Source organism: Nyctereutes procyonoides, unplaced genomic scaffold (genome assembly GCF_905146905.1).
Source record: "Nyctereutes procyonoides isolate TBG_1078 unplaced genomic scaffold, NYPRO_anot_genome, whole genome shotgun sequence".
NCBI lineage: Eukaryota > Metazoa > Chordata > Mammalia > Carnivora > Canidae > Nyctereutes > Nyctereutes procyonoides.
The window spans coordinates 3678072-3699422 of NW_026575151.1; the positions used below are offsets into that span (position 1 = coordinate 3678072).

The 21351-nt window shown below is 37.8% G+C and overlaps 1 protein-coding gene across 10 annotated transcripts in view; it reads right to left on the reverse strand.

Annotated features, from left to right (window-relative positions):
- Positions 1-1720: 1720 nt before the first annotated feature.
- The window catches only part of ARHGAP24 (Rho GTPase activating protein 24), a 726334-nt gene continuing 706703 nt past the window's right edge, over positions 1721-21351 (reverse strand). For all 10 annotated transcript variants that reach the window (XM_055312959.1, XM_055312961.1, XM_055312960.1 and 7 more), the window contains 3 exons: positions 16385-16506; positions 6639-7716; positions 1721-3431 (listed from right to left, as the gene is read on the reverse strand). In XM_055312959.1, the coding sequence (XP_055168934.1) occupies positions 3188-3431; positions 6639-7716; positions 16385-16506 (1444 nt within the window). In that variant the 3' untranslated portion in view covers positions 1721-3187. The remainder of the gene's footprint in view (positions 3432-6638; positions 7717-16384; positions 16507-21351) is intronic.

Here is a 21351-nt window from a genome sequence, read left to right on the forward strand (position 1 = left end):
AGGGGCTAAACATCTGAGTCACCTGGGCTGCCCTACCTAAATAGTTTTAAAGAAGCCTATACAGGATGTAGCAAATGAACACTTGGTACTCTCTACTTATTTCCAATTTGTTTTTATGTCAATTTGCAGTTGATATTTTCTAGGCATTTGGCTGGATTAATAGAAGAACTAATAGAAACCCAGATGGACTAGCTACTCATGGTATCCATTGATCAAAGGTTATCATCACTGAGATTGATAATTAAAATTAACGGCAGCATCCATCATAAATCAAAGGCCAGATTTATGGCTAACTCTCCATGCTGGCACTCTATGGAATAAAAGGTAGAGATGGAGGGATTTGAGAACAATAGGACAACAATTCTAGACTCTTAGGTTTGGAAGCTCCATTTATTAATAGAGCTGTCAGCGGAGCTAAGTGGTGGTCCCTGGGATAGTCACATTACATATCACTTTTAAGTATTACAAAATTCCTAATTGGTAGGAGTTATTACTTCCACTTTACAGAGGGAAAAACAAGAGGCTCAGACAAGTTAAGTGACTTGTCGTTGCTGTGCATCTTGCCTAAGGTATGTCGAGATGCATATCTAGGTCTGTTTGGCTCTCCGTTTCCTGCTATTTCTATTCTACCATGCTGCTTCAAAAATGTTTCTTATTTGGTGAAGAAAATAATCAGACATGGAAAAGACTAAAAGCAATACACAAATTGGGAGCACAAGGTACTTAATTCTCAGTTGAGATCCTAGAAGCTTTATAGGGGAACTGATGCTTGATTTAGCTCTTAAAAAAATGGTAGGACTGTGCCAGATAGAAGGAAGGTAGTCAAGATGGACATGACAATAAAAGGTGGAAAGTTTCACAGGCATGAAATGGCACAGCAGGGGTGAGGGAAGTGGTAGGAGGTGAAAATAAAACTGTAGGTCACAGCCTTATCCACCGTGTTAAGGACATATCCTGTGGGCAAGTGAGATTCTTCACATGATAGTAGTAAGGCCATGATATGGTCAGATGGGCAGCCTGGAAGGAATATCCTGCCAAAGGAGAGATGCTTTCCTCAAAGATGAAGAGCAACCGATCAAAGAGAATAGATTCAAAAGGCAAGGGTGAGTGGACTAGATAGTACTTGCTGAGTGAATTTCAGAGTGAAGAAGAGTGGAGAGAAAACAAGAATGAACATTTAGGGCATCTTTTTTGTACACTCGGGGCTGTGCTCAGCTCTCACACAATCTACACCTCAATGAAACTACGTTAACAAGTCCATGAGAGGAGCATCCGTGTTATTTCCAGTCTACATAAAAAAAAGTGATGCCTAGAAGTCTGAGTCACAGCTAGTGAATTGTGAAAAAATTGAATGCAGGCAAGTTGACCGTATGGCCTTTGATTTTTACTATTGCATCCTTCAACTTGGGATGAGTCCCAAGGTTTTCACTCACTAGGACAGGGACTGGAGAGAGATGGAAATGTATAGAGAAAGACCCATTGAGATCAACATTGCACATTTGAGTTTGACTTTTCTATATGATACTCAGGTGGAAGTATCTGGTTAAAGAATCAGAAGAGAGTGAGAACAGGAAACTAAAGGTAAAGAAGGTATCATTATTACAGATAGTGGTTAAAACCCAGGGACCATGAACAAAAGTGAATGGTGACAAGGCTGGATGTGGTAAAGACTATTCTCCTCTTTGAAATAAGACATAGAACCTTCTAAACACAATCCTATAAACTCAAGCAGTCTTTATTTCTAATCATGCCTTTTGTGACTTTTTGTTCTAGTGTGAGAAGTATTTATTTGCCTGGCTTCTCAAGATCACTTGGAGTGTGAAGAGTTGTTTTCCCCAAATTCCAGCTCCAGAGAGCCCTGGGCTCCTCTAGAAGGTCACAATTACTAATAGTCATACATTTGTCAAAACCGGACCTTTACACCTTCACGTCTTAAAATTATTGTGAACAAATACATTTGCAACTGGGAAGAACAATATTGTAAAAATTAGAAGCAGAGTAGTTGTTCTTTCCAAACATGTCTCCTTCTCCTTCTGGTCTATCTGCTCCATCCCCTCCTCTTGCTACACTACCTTTGTCCACTGTCCTGTAGACAGAATCCCAGGTGCCAAACCAACAGAGGCCTGAGTGAGAGAAAAATGTCACTACTTGGCACATACTCTAGCAGTTTAACTGAGAGGGTTACGGTCTCACCAGATCACTGCCTGCATTGTAAAGTGTGTTCGCTGGGGGCATGGAGGAAAGGTCTGAGCAGACAAGAGGTGTTCCTGTGGCACAGCATAACAAGTGGTGTTTTTCAACCTCCCAAGAGTGGGAAGAAGTTTTCTTGAAACCATCTAGCAGTTACAGGGACTAGATCCAGAAGGTCAGAGTAATTCATGGCATGACTCATTTTATGCTTTTACCACTTCCCCCCCACCCCAAAGTGCATCCTGCACGGGAGACATGCATCTGTGCAACGGACCAAGCAGACAATTGGCCTTGAGAAGGGGGCTTTTTTATAAAATCCAAAATTCTCTGTGTCCAGGCACCTCACAAAGAAAACCGAGCAGTGTCGAGGGAAAAACTTAAAGAGCAAATCAAAGGTTCCTGGTGATTCAATTGTATTTTATAAAACTATTTACATTTCTCTTTTTGGTCAATGGCGAGGTCTATTGGCACAAACAGCACAGCCACAAAGTATTGTTTTGATTTTAATAACTCATCTGATATATATTTATATATATTTATATATCCGCTTATCTTCGTTTCCTCAGCAAAAGGGGAAATAAAAATATTGATCTATAAAATAAGCTGATGATAACACAATGCCAAAAATAGCTTATGTTAAGTGCAAGGGGTGAAGCTTGGAAGCAAGCTAAATTGCAACAACATATTGATTTAACATTTTAAATACAAGACTTGCAATAAAATAATTCTTGAGATATGCTTCTCATTTTTTAGCTTACTTTTTAAAAACTACTCTCTATACACATATCCAGTTGTAACACTTGACAGTAGCATTATGGGGCATGATATAACTTTGGTACACATTGCAGATATGGATGGATAATGTCTATAAATGATATTCCTTCACCAGTTAGAGCACTGTACAGCAGGTGACCAGCCACCTGATCCCATGTAATTTTTCCACCGGAACCCCAGAGCCCTTCCCAGATCCGTTGGGAGACAACGGGAGGAAGCAGGCTCACTGGATCCATATTGTGTTTCCTCTCTCGGTTCTCCTGGGTTCCACTGTCAGCTCCCCAAACGTGGAAAAAAACTGCTCCATTTCTTTCTGAAGCATGTCATTTCTTTTCTCTGCATCTTCTTTTGCTCGCTCAGCGTTTCGCATTTTGATTTCTATCATTGTGAACTTTTTCCTTTCTTGATCCAGTTCATCGTGGAGGGTCATCATTTCTGTTTCCAAAGTCAAGTTTCGCTGTTCCAAGCTAGATGGGAGGGAGGAAATAAAAGGGAAAGTGATTTTATTCACTTGAAATGTGACAGGGACACAGATTTTCTGAACTCTGTCTCCACAATAGTTAGGAAATTGTAACGGGCCCTTTGGAACCAGTGAAGCAAGGTCTAATGGTTTAAAAGATGTATTTTTATTCATTCATTCATTGTATATGCTAGGATGATTTACTATCATTTTAACAAGAAGACCCCAAGACCTCACTTGGAAGCACTTAGTTGGTATCTGATTGTGAATAAATGAATGTCAGCACAGAGAAGCTGGAGATTGATTATCAGGGAGCACAGAATGGCAGATGTAGGAGGCAACCCAAAGCACAGGGCTTCCTGGACTCATTTCATGTGAAGCTGGCTTTATTAAAAGAAAGGGGAAAGTCTGGTAAAGTGGGAAGGAAAGAGGACATCATATTTGCTTTCAATCAAGGGAAAAATAATGATAGTGAAAATGTCATTGCTAGGTATTTCACAAGTCTCTTATGCCAGAAAGTCACGAATCAAAAGTGGCATAGCAATATTAGTATCCAGAAAAAGTAGGTTTCTGGCAAAAAAAGTGATTACAATTAAAGATGACCATTACTTAATGACAAGAGGACTAGTTCATCAGGGAGATATAAACAATACTTTATTTTTATTTACCTAGTAGTCTAGCCTCAAAGTATTCAATATAAAATTTAACAAAATTATAAGGAGAAATTGATAAATCTATAATAACATTAGGAGATTTTTCTTTCTCAGAAATTATAGATCTATCTGATAGAAATTAGGGGAAATGTAAAAGATTTGAACAACTTGATTGACAGACTTGATCTATTAGTCATATATAGAATCTCAAACCAGTAAAAAGAGAATAGTTTTAACCAGCCTAAATAATTGATATCATAGAAACAATTATCTCCGAGCACAAACAGTAAAGTTAGAAACTAATTTTGAGGGAGTAAAAGAACATGAAACTTACATGTTTAAAAGCTAAACAACATATATCAGTGATTGATAACTAAACAAAGTAAAATATTATCTATCACCTACCTATATCATCTATCTATGAATTTGTCTCTAACTTTAATATTTATGGGATGGAGTTTAAAAGAAATTGAAAGAGAAATGTATGCCTATAATTAAGAATGACCAAAATTTACTAGAACAAATAACCTCTCCTATTTCTGTGGTTTGGGCATGGGGCAGCTCCTCTGCCCCACTCTGCTGTGTATCTTCTCCTCTAGTGGTCAGGCAGGTAAGAATGCTACAGTAAAAGGGCCCATTGAGATGACATTCTCCTGGGAAGTTCAATTATTTTATCAAGGTCTCTGAAATGTGCCACAGATTACAGAACATAAATAGGCCACCAATGTTCTCATAAGTGAATGTGTCCACCAGCAGCCATTCAGAACAGCTTTTTCCCCTCTGTTCATACAAGTACTAAGTTGATAGTGCTATCTCTCGCTTGCCAGTGCTAAGTGCTAAGTTATCATCATGCATTGGCAGAAACTCCAGAGTTCTGGTAGCCAGTGGTTCCAAAAACTACACTTAGAAACAGAGTTACCTTATAAGCAGAGGACATTTCTTTTCTTCCATAAACCTCCTGTCACGTGGCATTATATAGAAAAATTCAAGCCAAGTGTCTGCTCAGGAAGGTTTACAAAAATGACTTTCTAAGAAAGTAATTTTTCAACCTAACGTATAAGTAGTACTTCAGTTTACTTGACCAAAGTTCTTGGAATATGTATCGTTTGGCCTGATAATTGACAAATGGGTGGGACACATAGTAAAATACGTTGGAGCCAACTTTATGTATAAGGAAGGAGCCCCGTGGCGTCTGGAGCCATGGCAGCAATTGAAGTAGGACAAAGAATGGTGTCCATTACTGTGAGGACCCTAGAACACCCATGAAGGAGGAGGGCCACCAAGTCACACAGCCTGACACTGGCCGCTCCATGCTGAACTGAGCCTCGGGCCGTCTCCTCCTGGAGAGTTAGTGTCCTTTCCCCTACACTAAGCTGAAGGGAGAACATAAAGACCATAGGTTTTAGAATTTCTGTAACCACGGTGAAAACGCGGGGGTGGGACTTGTGGTTTCTGGCCCAGGGTCCTGTTTGTGAGCCTTGGGCTCATTCTCCATATTCCCACCTCTCAAGTCCATGGAACATCTGAGAGTCAGGGCTGTGAACACAGGACACCCGGCAAACACCTCTTATCCAGCCTAGGCAGCTTCCCTAGAGAAGTTGCTAAGCATACTTCCACCTTGGTCGCCTTATGAGAAGATGTAAACTGATATAAATTAGGTTTTGGCATAATTCTTCCTTACAAATCACAGTTTTTGCTCCTTGTTTAGCCTACAGTTTCCCTTGTCCATATGAACACACGTCATATTCACACCTTTCTCAAAACCTCCATGGACTCCAATCTCAGATAAAAGCCAGATTTACAATGATCCTCAAGGTCCTCTGTCACCTCGCTCTGTTCCCTCTCGGGGCCCCCTGCCCATCCCATCTCATGGCATTTCCACTTGCTCCTCTCCAGGTATCTGCTCAGCTTCCTCTGTGACCACACGTGAATTTAGACCTCACCAAGGCATCTGAGTCCACTTGCCTGCATTAGTCTTCTACTTAGCATCCAATCTACTTTACTTATTGCTCTGGTTCCATGAGGGCTGAGTTTTGGTCTGTTTTATTCACTGCTTGAACCCTCAAGGCCTGGAGCTGAGCCCAGCAGGCAGCGGACACTCTCTTAGCATTCAAAGATGAAAAGAATGAGAAAAAAAGATCTGGGGTTTTTTTGACACCTTTTCTTCACCCTCATTTCATCCTCTTCGCACCAGTGAAAACAGGATCCTTACTTTCCATTTATCCCTCCACTCTCTTTCCAGGCCTTAACAGAAACCCACATATCTAATTACAGAAGATAACATTATTGAGCACTGATTCTGTGCCAGGGACAATGCTTAAGGATTTCTCACATGCTTTTAAGGTAAAAACTACTCATATTTAAGATTTTCACAGTAAGAATCCATAGCTCATAGAGAGCCTCCCCCATAACCCACAGCTTACAACTAAAGAGTGAATCCTGGACTTGAACTCGGGTCTGTGACCCTGGAGCCAGTTCGTTTAACCTCCTGTGCAGACGTGTCCCACAACAGGAGGTTGTTGCACCCTTTCTGGTAGTTAGGAGCTCCAGATTTTCCTCACCTTTTTATCCGGGACTCATACTCTATCTTCTGCTTGGTCATCTCCTGTTTTAGGCTGGACACTAAGCTGTGCAGTGCACTGTGGTTGCTGGTGTTGTTGCCCACAAATGTCTCACTGTTGTCACTGCTGCTGGTGGCACGACTACTCCGGCCTCCCACACTCCTCCGGTCGCTTTTGTTTTCATAGTCCCCAGGGTGGGAGAGGTCATCCTGCGGGGGCCCATCCAAAACAGGGTCCTCAAAATTACCCCCATAAAAGTCTTGTTCTGGGCAGGTGGTGGTGGAGGAACGGCAGGAGTTGGAATTCTCGGGGAGGGAGATTTCACAGGAGGAAGTGGACCAGGTGGCACTGTCAACACTCTGCTTGTCATCAAGGTTCATCATGGAGAACTGCTGATGGACATTATCATAGGTGGAGAGCCTATTGTGCTGGCCTGACTCTCCTGCTTGCTCTTTCTGCTTATTATCCCTAAGGGTCACATAGCCATTAGGCAGCCAGCTCATGCTGCGACCGTTCAAGGGGTTCCCAAGTGTGTCAGGGTTCAAAATGCCCATTCGCACTGTTCCATTCTGTACACTGTGAGTGCCCATTTTGGTACCAGACCCCTTCAGTGAAGAGGTCCTTCTGGCCTGTAAGCTCCCATTGGGAGTGGTCTGGGTTTTCTCCAGACCTTCTGCATTACCGCTGCTGAAGGACCCATTGGTGACTATCCCACTGCCCTTGTTGAAAGCAGGATTCTTTTTGACCATGAGAGGGGGGCTCCTAGAGACATCCAGCTTATGAACGCTGTTCCTTGGGCTGTTGGTTTTACTCCCTGGTAGAGCTGTGGGGGATCCATTATCCACGCTGCTTCTCTGGGGAGACTCGGACTTTTCCCAAGAGCACTGCCTACCAGGACTATCCTTGGTATTATTGTTCTCCTTGTTCTGTAACTGGCCCATGGTGGCTTTCTTCTGAATTTCATTATTGTTGTTGCTCACTCCATCTTGGGGTTTGCCTTGTGGTTCTGTATCTTTAGGGAAGAGGCGATCATGTTTGCTAATCATTACTGACATCAACTGCTGGACCACCACAGTGCCTGTAATTGCGAAGAAAACACAGTTGTATGAGTGAAATAGTTTTATTTCTCATTTTGAAAAGGACTCTTAAAGAACCACATTCAGATGAACATTAAGCATTACTGTCAGTACTGCTGAACTATATTCTTAATGATGACAATAGCAAAAGAAGCTAAAAGTGCTTGAGCATTTACTATATATAATGAACTGTACGAAGCACTTTACTTTTGTTATCCCTTTAGTTGGATTTTAAAACAAATCTATGAATAGGTAGTTTATTATCATTGTATTGCAAATGTTAAATAACTTGACCAAGGTCACAAAGCCATTAAGGAGCAGAATCAGGGCTTGAAACGGAGTGAGCTAGTTCCAGAGAATAGGCTTTTAATCATTATACACCATTTCCTAGAAGTTTGAGATTTAATTATGAGAAGTCTTAAGAGAAGGTCAATGTTATCTCTCATTTGACAATTGACTCAAACGATCAATATATTTTAGTGGCATTTCTTAGTAGAGTCCTATATGATCTCTGGTGGGTATATGGTCTGTCTTTCTAATGTTGCAAGATAATGAAGTTCCATATGACTTTTGTTCACTATTCAAAAGCTTTGAGGCATTTTAAGTAACATCAGCCAGAATGGTGTAATAAGGATCTCCAAAAATCCTCTTCTCCATAAGAGCAATTCACAAAAGTATTCTGAATCAACATTTGTAGGAATCTGGAAGTTAATTAAAGGCTCGATACAGTCCGGAAAATGTTTATTCAGGAAAAAAGGTTGACTCAGTAAGAACATCAAGCTCTGTGGTATTTTAACTTTGTCCTCATCCTATTCTCCCTAGCTTTGCAATAGCCTTAAAAACTAATATTCCCCAATCCCAGTGGGAACTGGCAGCTTGGCAGTCCCTGCAATGGCCAGAACACAGTTGGAATTCCAAAACTCCATTCCCAGAATATTGCCATTGTTTGACCTGTTTGGTGGTTCTCTTGAAGACGCCCTCACAATGCATGTCCTTATTTGATCTGACTAGGAATTTGACCAGTGTGAAGAGCGTTTTTCTCAGGGGCGTCGTTCAGAAATAATGAGGGCTCTATTGTTTAACATCCCAGCTGCCAGAAGCAGCGGAATAACAGTTGGGACAGACAATAGGCTAACCACAAGCTTAAAAGATAAATCTGAGGAATGAGATTTCCATAGGGGGTTTTTGAAAAGCTTGGATCTATTCCTGGGAGTTTAGAAGACTACACGCATGTTTAGGGTTATGTACATCCCTGCAGCTGTGTGCATGCTCAGGAAAGAACTAATAAGTCCCTAGGCTCTCACCTCTAGCTGATTTTGAGGCTCTGTACAAGCAGAAACTGAAGGCTACTGCAGAGTTGCGAACTACCTACCTGACTGTCAAAGATTTGCATACAGAGCCCCTTGGCAAAAAAAAAAAAAAAAAAAAAGGGAAACTTATTAGCCGAGGCAATAGAAGGAAATCTTTGTCAATAACTAATTGACAACCAAGCAAACCAAGCATAAACTTCAGTGGCCACATTTGGTGAAGAATATAAACTCTATAGAATTAGTTCAGAAAAAGCACTAAACAAACAACAGCAAATCTGAGGAGGGAGAGGACCTGATATCCAAAGCCCTCACAGTATTTTACTACTAAAAATGTCCAGGGATCCCTGGGTGGCTCAGTGGTTTTAGCACCTGCCTTCGGTCCAGGGCACGATCCTGGAGTCCGGGGATCAAGTTCTGCATTGGGCTCCCTGCGTGGAGCCTGCTTCTAACCTCTGCCTATGTCTCTGCCTCTCTCTCTCTCTGTGTGTCTCTCATGAATAAATAAATAAAATCTTTTAAAAATGTCCAGTTTTTCAATGAAAATTATGAGACATACAAAGAATAAAGACCTTATGGCCCATATGTAGGAAAAATACACTCTGAGGAAGCCCAGACAGGGCACTCACTAGATAAAGACTTTAAATTGGTTATTTTGAATGTGCTCTAATAACTAAAGGAAACCGTATCTAAAGAGACCAGATGAAAATGAGAATACTGTCTCACCAAATAGAGATTATCAATAAAGATACAGAAAGCATATAAATGAACCAAATATTCTGGGGTTGAAAAGTATAATAACTGAAATGAACAAAAAATCAGGAGAGGGAATTAACAGCAGATATAAGCAGGCAAAAGAAAGAATTGTAATATCTGAAAATGAGAATGCAAAAGGATCTAAACCTAGACCCATCATAGTCAAGCTGTCTTAAACTAAAAAAAAAACAAAAAACAAAAAAACCAAAAAAAAAAAACTTGAAAGTAGCAAGAGAGAGCCAACTCATGTACAAAGGATCCTTAAGAAGATTAATAGTTGATTTCTCATAATTTCTCATTGCCAGAAGGTAATAGGATATGCAAAATGTTGAAAGACTGTCACACAAGAATTCTGTATCCAACAAATCTATATTCAAAATGGAGGGGAAGGGCAGCCCAGGTGGCTCAGTGGTTTAGCACCGCCTTCAGCCCAGGGCCTGATCCTGAAGACCCGGGATCGAGTCCCACATCTGGCTCCCTGCATGGAGCCTGCTTCTGCCTCTGCCTCTTTCTTTCTCTCTGTGTCTCTTATGAGTAAATAAATAAAATCTTAAAAAAAAAAAATGGAGGGGAAATAAAGATCTAGCTAGATAAACAAAAACTGAGAGAATCTTTTACTACCAAACCTACTCTATAAGAAACAGCAAAGCATTAGGCAGGGCATTTTAAACAATGAAAAGAACTTTGAGAAATAATAATTATCTTACACAGATGAAAATACTATAATTTCCATTTGATTCTCATATTTTTTACTATGCACTGTAAAGTATGAATTAGAAATGAATACAAATTTCAGACAGTAAAATTAACAGACCATAATGGATGAAATAGCTGATTTATTATTAAAAGCAATAATTTCTTTAAAAAAATTAATGGGTTTATCAATTTCAGCATATTAGCTGAAATCTCAAACATATTTTCACATATTCCTCACTGCCTTAGAAACTGAGTTCCTATCCCTTAAAATTGGCTGTCATCATTAACCAGGCTTCTCAATTAGTTTTCTAATTTGGAGCCCCTCCTCCCTCAATAGCCCAAGAAAATCTTTAAATATTCAGTTATTCATGTACCCATAATAAAACAGTATAGGCAAATAAAAACATCAATCATCTTTGCTTTGGCTTGAACTATACTGATCTGATGTGTTAACTGGGTTTATAAAAGCTCTTAGGAATAATCTTCAATAAATAAACATAGCAAAACAATTTAAATTTTAGTTAATAAGTGTAGTTTCTTTTTTTTTTATACTTTTTTTTATTTATTTATGATAGGCACACAGTGAGAGAGAGAGAGAGGCAGAGACACAGGCAGAGGGAGAAGCAGGCTCCATGCACCGGGAGCCCGACGTGGGATTCGATCCCGGGTCTCCAGGATCGCGCCCTGGGCCAAAGGCAGGCGCCAAACCACTGCGCCACCCAGGGATCCCCATAAGTGTAGTTTCTATATAAAATACTTAAATTGAGATTTTGTGAACAAAATGATGAGAAGGGCTTTGACAATGCAGGTTTCTACCAAACAGCTAATAATTGAGTAGCTGTCAGAGAGTAGAGGCCTGATATGTTGGGGAGGTCATTCTTTCGCTTAAAGCAACACTTTGACAAAATCTGACTTGAGTATAATTCAAAATCATATTTTGAATATGAAAAAATTGTGATAAATCCATCTATGTCCTGCACACTTCTGTGATCATCCAAAACTTACAGTATATTTACATCAAGAATCTTCAGTGTGCCAGGTCTGATGTCAGTGTTGCTCAAACATTAATATTCATTCAAATTACCTGAATTCTGTTAAAATGTAGGCATTGTGGGGGGCATGAGATTTTACATTTCTAACCAGCTCCTTGATGACACTAGCAGTAACAGAATAGTAGCATAAATATCACCTGGGAGTTTCAAAATTGCAGGACCTGCTGCAGACCTTCTGAATCAGAGCTTGCATGTTAACAATATCTCCAGGTGATTCCTATGTATATTAGAGTTTGAGAAACACTATGTTAGGTGGAGATGTTTCACTTAAATCTTTTAAATTAAGCTTCTCAAAGGCTATAAGATAGGACTTGAAACTTTCCAGATGAGAAAACTGAGGTTCAGAGAGGTTAAGCTGTTTGCTCAAGGTCACATAGATGATAAATGACCAAGGCGAAATTTCATACTTTGTCTTCTTCCTCCAAAGCACGCACTCATCCTATTATGTTTCAGCTGTTGGAATTTTAACTGTAGTAGTAACAAGTAAACTTGGGGTTATTCTAAATAAGAAATTAAATAAAAGACATCTATTTATTTGTGGAAGAAGAAGGACTCAATAAAACTAATGGTCTTATATATCTATCTTTTCTAGCTACCTCTGAATTTGTCATCCTATTTTCAGTGCATGGAGGAGTGAATGATTCTGATGAAAAGATTTTAGTATAGTTAAAATGGCTGTCAACACTCTCATTATGTACTGTTTGAAGACATGTGTATTTAGTCCTGTTTTACTATTTGCTCATATGACAGACACACTTTCAAATATTAGCAGCCTCTATTATATATGACTCTGTCTAGTACTTTGGGAAAAAATGGAGCTTTTCCCCTTCACTGGAATATTAACATTTGAAGCATGACTGCTTCTCACTATAGCTGTGAACCATGTAGGGCATTTAATTAATTGAAGAGCGACATTCCCAAGGTCTCTATCATGAGTCTGTGAACAGTCATGCCAGTTACCTGCCATAATTATAGAGTGACTGTCACGGTCCTAGTGATCTAGAAATCTCTTTCTTCTACCTTGGGAGGCTTTGCTTTCTTCTAGTTTCCAGAATAATAAATGGCAATAGTTCTTGTAAAGGGAATTTCTTTCAATTTTTATATCTTTTTAGGACAGACTAGCTTAGTAATGATCAAGTATGTATCACTATATACTCTCTTTTCCTTTTTATTTCCTCCTCTCTGTCATTCTCTTCCTTGGGTTACTAATGAAAAACATGAAGCCCAAATAATGAGGTCAGAATCACCAGCCCATTCTGAAGAGTCCGAGCAGATCCAGGAGTCCCACTGTGCTACATGATCCAGAAATTCTCTCTCGCTTGTACACTTCTATGAAGGTTGAATTTAAACCATATTATAGGCACTTCTTCATAAAAATTGGATAAGAATTCGATTTTGCTTTAAAGGAAAATTATGTAGGCACTTCAAAATACACTTACATATACACATATATGACAGCTCTCTGTGAAATGTAGTTTCAATTTGTATTTTTGCAATGAATAAACTTGTACATGTGTCATTTTGTATATGTGTAGATGTAAGTTATATCATGAATTTTGACAAATGACAGTCCTGGAAACGTCTAATCATGATATAGACAATTCCCTTGTGCCTATTTGTAGCCAATTCCCTACCTCCATCTCCCAACCATGACAACCACTGATCTGCTTTCTAACACTATTGTTTTTCTGTTTCTAGAATTTCACATAAATGGAATTATACAATATGAAGTCTTTGTGTCTAGGCAGTATTCACTTAGCATAATACTTATGACATTTACCCATATTATTGGATGTATTAATAGTTCATTCTTTCTATTGCTGAGTAGTATTCCATTTTATGAACGTACCAAAAATTATCTGTTCACTGATTGATGGACACCTGGTCTGTTTTCAGATTGGAGTATTTTGAAATAAAGTTGATATGAACATTTGACTAAAAATTTTGGGTGAATATTTAAACAGATAAGCAATTTTTCAGTATCATTTGTTGAAATGACTATCACTTTCCCACCGAACTAACTTGGCACATACGTCAAAAACAAATGATGACATGTGTGGGTTTATTTCTGGATTCTGTTCTATGACATTGATCTATATGTCTATATTCATATCACACTGTCTTGATTACTGGTGACATTATATTGAGTCTTCAAGTAGTATATTTCAACTTTGTTTTTCCTCTTCATATTGTTTTGGCTATTCTACATAATTTTTATTTCCATGTAAGATTTATAATCAGATTGCCAATTTCTACAAATAAAATTTTTTCTGTGATATTTTTGGGAATTACATTGAGACTATAGGTAAACTTTAGGAAAAGTAATAGCTTATTGATTTTGGCTATTCTAATTGATGAGCATATTTTTTTTCATAAATGTTTAGTAGTTTTCAGGATATATGTCTTATTTATATTTTCTTAACTTTATCCGTTTTTTATATTTTTAAGTGTTGCTCTAAAATTCTATTTTTATTTCAATTTCTAATTATTCAATGTTAGTGTATAGAAATAAATGAATTTTTATGAATTGACATTATACCATGTGACCTTGATGAGTTCACTTATTAGTTATAGTAGCTTTCCTTGTAGATTCCCTAGAATTTTCTACATAAATTATCATGTTGTCTGTGAATAAACAGAGTTTTACAATTTCCTTTTCTAATCTGTTTGCCTTCAATTCCTTCTTAATATTTTGTTGCACTAGCTAGGATTTTTACTACAGATGAAGGGCCAAAAATAGGCAATCTTACCTTATGCCCAATCTTAGGGGGAAAGCATTCATCTTTCACCATTAAGTATAATATTATAACTAAATTTTTTATAGACAACTTTTCTTAGGTTAAGTTCCTTTTATTTCTAATTTGCTAACAGTCTTTATCATGAATGGCATTAGATTTTGTAAAATACTTTTTTGTATCCATGGAGAAGATTTTTAAGAAAAATTTTTTTGTCTGTTAATATGGTGAATTACATTGATTTTTAAATGGCTAGCCAAGTTTTCCTTCCTGGGATTAAAACCCACTGGTGTTGGTTTATTATCCTTTTTATGTTACTGAAGTCAGGATATTAGGGCCAAAGATGTTAAAAAGATATCAAATAAAATAATTGTAAAATTAAATATAATGCCCAGGAAATATATTTTGTTGATAAAACTACACCAAAATGCAAGGAAGTGATTGATTAAAATGTCTGTGTAGTAAAATAGAATTTTAAGTGAGTAGAGCAGTAAGATGGAGGAACAGGACACAGCAATGGACTTTTGGGATGCCTAAAAAAGTTTTCTTTCTCTACCTAGGTGATGATTTCTAGAGTATTGTCTTTTTTTTTTTTTCAAAGATTGTATTTATTTATTTGTGAGAGACACACAGAAAGAGAGGCAGGGACACAGGCAGAAGGAGAAGCAGACTCCCCACAGGGAGCCCGATGCAGACTCTATCCCAGGACCCCAGGACCACGCCCTGAACTGAAGACAGACACTCAACCACTGAGCCACCCAGGCATTCCCTAGAGTATTTGTCTTATATAAATTCACTAAGATTTATATGTGTGCCTGTTATTGGTGGTTTTCCTTATCATATACATTCTAGTTTATAATAAAAGTTTTTAGAAAACAATAGACTAAAGTATCTGTATGCTTCATATAGCTTCACATTTTACATTTCCTAATGTCTGCTAAACTCTTCCAAAAGAAATTACGTTTTCTGTACCAACTAATGTACTGCCCAAAATCTGATGTTCGGTTGATATCGCCCTAAATATCTGACAAGGAAATGAAGCTGAGCTGATGTAGGCAGACACTTAAAAAGCTTTCTTTCTGTCTCATATGACATAGAGGAATGAAAATATTAGAATTTTCAAGAAAGGAACGTATCAGGAGTATATTTTGTTCTAAATAAGCTCAGAGTAAAACTAAAAATCATCATTCTTTCTCTTTCCCCCTTCCTTACTAAATTCTTAAATGTTCAATTAATCCATTTTTTTAAAAAAAGATCTTATTTATTTATTCATGAGAGACACATAGAGAGAGGCAGAGACATTGGCAGAGGGAGAAGCAGGCTCCATGTGGGGAGGCCAATGTGGAACTCAATCCCAGGACCCTGGGATCATGCCCTGAGCCAAAGGCAGACAATCACTGAGCCACCCACGTATCCCAATTAGTCCAATTTTTAGAAAACAATGATAGTATTAATGGCCATAGGTAAAAAGGGCACTTAAGCAGTAAGGCCTGCTGGAAACAAATGGAAGTAGAAGTTCATTGTGAAAAAGAATTTGAGGCATTTTCTAATCTAGAAAACAATTCATGTTTCAAAACAGTTTATAAGCAGCATTATCTTACAGAGAACCATTTTTTCTACTTCTTGAAATCAGTCAAGTAAAACCAAAATTAATAAAAATATATTAGCTTAAAATAGTTACTTTTAAAACTTTCTGAAAATTGCATGAGGCTCAAAAAGTGAACTAGATTTTTCTAGTTCTTTCATAGTACTTTACAGCTGATTTACTCTTGTAAGGCTACTGAGGAATCTTTTAGTAAATTATGTTTAGTAAACTCAAAAGAATGCATGACTCCTAATGAGAAGATTTTGCACTTAAAGAACTTAGGTCAATAAATGGAGTTACCACACAGATACGTATTTCCCTAGATTCCTCAGAAAAGAATATACTCTGATCAACCAAAAGACAGGTGATTAGGAGTGCCTGGCTGGCTCAGTCAATAGAGCATATGACTCTTGATCTGAAGGTTGTGAATTGGGGACCCACTTTCGGTATAGAGAATATAAATAAATTTTAGAAAAAACAAAACAAACAAAAGAGTTTATTGTTCTCTTGATGAAGGTATAGGTTAATAATTTACTTACCCTCCATGATAGTCAAAGGATCTTCCACTTTGGGGCGCAGGATATTAGGGCCAAAGACAGTGGCCAAGTTCTGCACACTCATTTTGTTAACTCCAGAATAGGACTGTACTTCATCCAAGAACCTGTTGGGTATAAGAACATGAACAAAACAATGGGATCAAATTTGTCAGTGGAAGAAAGTGATTTATTGGGAAAATTATTAAATAGAATATGTTTGAATCCAATATGGAGACAAAATTATTTAGAAATTCAAACATCTCTCAGTCACATGTTGGGAAAATATATTGCAAATGATTAAGAATCAGACTTGAGGGGATCATATCAAATATCATCTCTGGCCTAGCTTAGTTTCACTTCCTGTGTCGATCACAGAAACAGGTGTATTTGGATAATATGGACATGAGATTCAAGAATGTGGATTTTCTTTCAATCCTTAAATAAAATATTAAATTTATATGTACATTCTATTTGAGAACTATAAATAAGATCATCTGGTACAATCCTTTATTTCAGAGAGGAGGAATCAACCCACCTTATTGAGTAATTTGTGAACTTCAAATTTATAGCCTATTAAAAAATGAATTCAAACATGGTTTAAATTAAAACCTTAGTTCACTGATATGAAAAACTGGAACTTTTTTTTCAATTTATCAGGTGTTAAAGAATAAGAGATGTGAAACTGACTCCTCCCCCAAATAATTTTAGTAGGAGGGATTATTTTTGTAGTTTTGCTATCTTTTTTCATTCCCCATTCCCTCTTCATTTCTAGATTTCATGGCTTACTAATTGTACTGATGAGACAAAGAGGAAGTGATGAGAAATAAGAAAGAACTTATTATTTTTTCATTTGGTTTTATTTACTAATTTATTTATTTTTGTTTCAAATTTTTATTTAAATTCTAGTTAGTTAACATACAGGAGTAGGATTTAGTGATTCATCATTTACATATAACACCTATTGCTGATCCCAACAAGTGCCATCCTTAATACCCATCACCATTTAGCCCATTCCCCTCCCCCACCTCCCCTCCATCAACCCTCAGTTTGTTCTCTACAGTTAAGAGTCTTCTATAGTTTGCTTCTCTCTCTCTCTCTCTCTCTCTCATTATTCCCCTCTTCCCCTATGTTCATCTCTTTGACTTCTTAAATTCCACATATGAATGAAAACATACGGTGTTTGTCTTTCTCTGACTGACTTATTTCACTTAGCATAGATGAATGGGTAAAGAATATATATATATTCATATATACATATATTATTTGAAGAATATAAATATTATATAAATTAAATAATATATATTATATTCATATATATAAAGAATATATATATTATATTCACATATAACAATGAATATATATATACATATATATAATGGAATATTATTCAGCCATTAAAAAGAATGAAATCTTGCCATCTGCAACAACATGGATGAAGCTAGAGTGTATAATGTGAAGCAAAATGAGAGAACTTATGGTGATTTAAAATAATATATTTTATGTTTATATATTTCATTGTTCTAACTTATTAAATTCTCAAAGCAACTGTGTGAGGAAAATACTATGCTCATTTCCACTTTACAGATAAGACACATGTGGCACCAGAGTGGTTAAGAATATTCTCCAAGGACACAGAGCTGAGATTTGAACCCAGATCATCTGACTCTAGAGTCTGAGTTCTTGACTATTCCCCTGTGACTTTGAAGAAAGGCATCTGTTCCACATATTAATTACTGTTAGATAGGCCAAGCTATGATAAAACTGAAGGGCAAAAACTCATACCACTGTAATTTCTTATTTGAAATAGCTGAAACCAAAAGTCTGCTTAAATGTTCAAGAGAAGTAAAGTTCTCCTGTGGAGATAAAGACTATAATACAGTTCTCAAGGAAGTACCTTCTCCTTTTTAAAGAGGATATTCCCCTTTTTCATTTAACACAACAGCTTAAATTAGTTTAAAATCTTAGAACAGAACCCTGATGTATTAATGACCCTATGTTATCAGTGAGACTATTTCTTTTCATTTTTAAATTATGAAACCTAAGCTCATATTTGCTTCCTACTATCACCAGAAAAAGTTACAGTAGGAGATTCTTGAATTTCTACTCAATTACAGTTGACAGTGAGATCCACAGTGTCTGGCATAGTTCTCAGTCTGGTGAACATTTATCTAATCATGACACAACACAAAAAAAAACATATGCACATGATAATACTGTATTGAATTAAAAATTTGAATTACTTAAAAATAAACTGGGAAGCTTTCATTTAAGATATCTTACAGTGACTTACAGTGTCAATCATCTCTTTATTTAAATGTAATATGTTTCAATTTTATTTATCTGATGTCTTTAAAGTTTTATTTACATTCCAGTTAGCTAATATACAGTGTATTATTAGTTTCAGGTGCACAATATAGTAATTCACCACTTCCATACCACATCCAGTACTCCTCACAACAAGTGTCCTCCTTAACACCTATCACTGATTTCACCCATCCCCTCATCCACCTCCCCTCTAGTAACCGTCAGTTTGTTCTCTATAGTTAAGAGTCTGTTTCTTGGTTTGTCTCTCTTTTTCCCCCCATTATTGTTTGTTTTGTTTCTTAAATTCCACATAGAAATAAAATCATATGGTTTCTTAAACAGGTGCACAGACATGGCATATACTATCACAGGGCATAAGATAAATATGGTCATGAGTGAGGGCTTTACCAGGCACAATTATTGGCCTAACAGAATTGAATAATAATGTCTTTTTAATGAATTGAGATAAGAGAGAAATAAAAAGAAAATAATATTTATCAATTTAAAATACAATTTAAATTTTAAAACAACTGTGTGAAACGTGTTTTCAATACTCTTTTATCTGAGAGGACACTTACAGAGGCTAAGAAAATTGCATAAAGACACATAAGAAGTCAGTGATAGAAACTGGACTCCCGATCATTTAAAAATCAGGACAATGGATTATGTGCAAGATGGCAGAGGAGTAGGGGTCGTCAACTCATCTGATCCCACAAACTTACCTAGGTAACTTTCAAAACATCCTGAACAGCTACTAATTCAACCTGAGATTTAAAGAGACAACAGCCAGGAACGCTACAGAGAGAAGGGTTTTCACTTCTAACAATGTAGGAAGGTGAAAAAAAAAACACAAAAGAATAAAGTGGGAGAGGGGAACCGTGACTAGCAGGGCTGAAGCAGAGCAGCGAAATCCTCCGAGGCAGGAAAGCCCAGTCCTGGAGAAGTGGAAACTTTACAAATCTGCACAGGAATTTTCCCTGATGGAAAAGTGCTTAGCAGGGAAATTGGGCAGAATCACAGGAGGGGTAGTGAAGACTCAAGATTCCTGAAGTCACTATAAGAGGAGGGGCCCCTGGGGGAAAGGTCACTGCAAAATACGGTCCAAAATTGGTAAAGGGTTGGAGGGCAGCAACCCTCTGGGGGCATTTGGGAGAGGCCAGTCAGTTAGGTGGGTAGGCTCCGGAGTGGCCTTTACACTAGACCCTGGCAATGGATGGAGGTGGCTGTGCCCCATTCCCTCCAGGAGAGGTGGTCCCTGGGAGCACGGGTCCAGTGGCACAGGGCCCCAGATCCCAGGGCGTCCAAGTGGACAAAGCCAGCCATCCTGCACTCCCCCTGGGACAGGCGGAAGCGGGGAGGGCACAGGAAAGTAAGAACCCTCCTGCTGCTGGATGCCCCCAAGCTGTGCAGATCACCGCAACCACGCTGGCCCCCAGGAGAATCTAGACCAGTGTTGACAGGCAGACTGGCTACTGACTTGACTCCAGAGCTGGAAACCTGGCCGCTGCCAGTGTTGTTGTTCCTCCTTGTTTCACCATGTGCCTAGGAGAGGTGGGGCCACTAGGGAACACAGGCCTCACGAGTAGACAGCTCCCACCGAGCCCCCACCTGGCAGGAGGCGGGGCATCTCCCCCTGGTACAGACACCTGAGAATCAGCACAGCAGACACTTTCCCCAGAAGACCAGCTAGAAGGACAGGGGAAAAGCAAGTTTACTGAAAAAGCAGGCCTGGAAAGCTCCAGGACTGAGGGAAAATGTATATTGAACTAGAGGGTCCTTTTTTTTTCCCCATTACGACTCATTTTTATATCAGACTAAAAATTTCCAATATTTTTTTCTCTTTTCCCACCTTAAATACAATATTTTACCAACTCTTCATTTTTAAGTTTTTTTCCTTTTTGACTTTCATATTTCTACAATTACATGTCTTAGATATATTTTTCACTTCTGGATTCTCTTCAATGTATTCAACTTAATTTTGGTAGATATATGAGATATGGGTATTTTGTTTTTGTTTTTCTGCCTCATTTTGTTTTACAATGGTGGAAGTTAGTACCTTCTAACACACAACCAAAATATACCCAGAACCAAGTGGAACACTGTGTTGGTTCATTCTGTGAGATTATATTCTCTCTTTTCCTTCCCATTCTGTACCCCCTTTCTAATCTTGTTTATGTTTTTGTGGTCAGTGTTGGGGCTTTATATAAGGATTGCTGGTTTGTATAAATTTGGGATTGAGCATCTTCTAACATACAGAACTTAATACACTCAGAACCAAGAGGATCACCCTGTAGGACCTCTCAAGTAGACTACATTCTCTGTCCACTACTACTTCCTCACCACCACCATCCCCTCCTTTTTTTTCTTTTCTTTAATTTTATTTCTTTCTTTTTTTCTTTTTTCTTCTTCTTTGTTTTTGGTTTTTGGCTTTTTATTTTTACTACTTTGTTTTAAAATTTTTCACTTTAGTGGTCTTTTTGTTTTATTTTGTTCTATTCTTCTTTTCTTTTATTTTCTGATCTCTGACCTCTTCAGAATCATCAAGGGTGTATTTTACTTAGGTCATGGTTGATATTTTTGACTCAGCCTACTCACAGAGCCACTGTGCACTGGATAAAATGACTAGAAGGAAGAATTCACCACAAAAGAAAGAACCGGAAACAGTA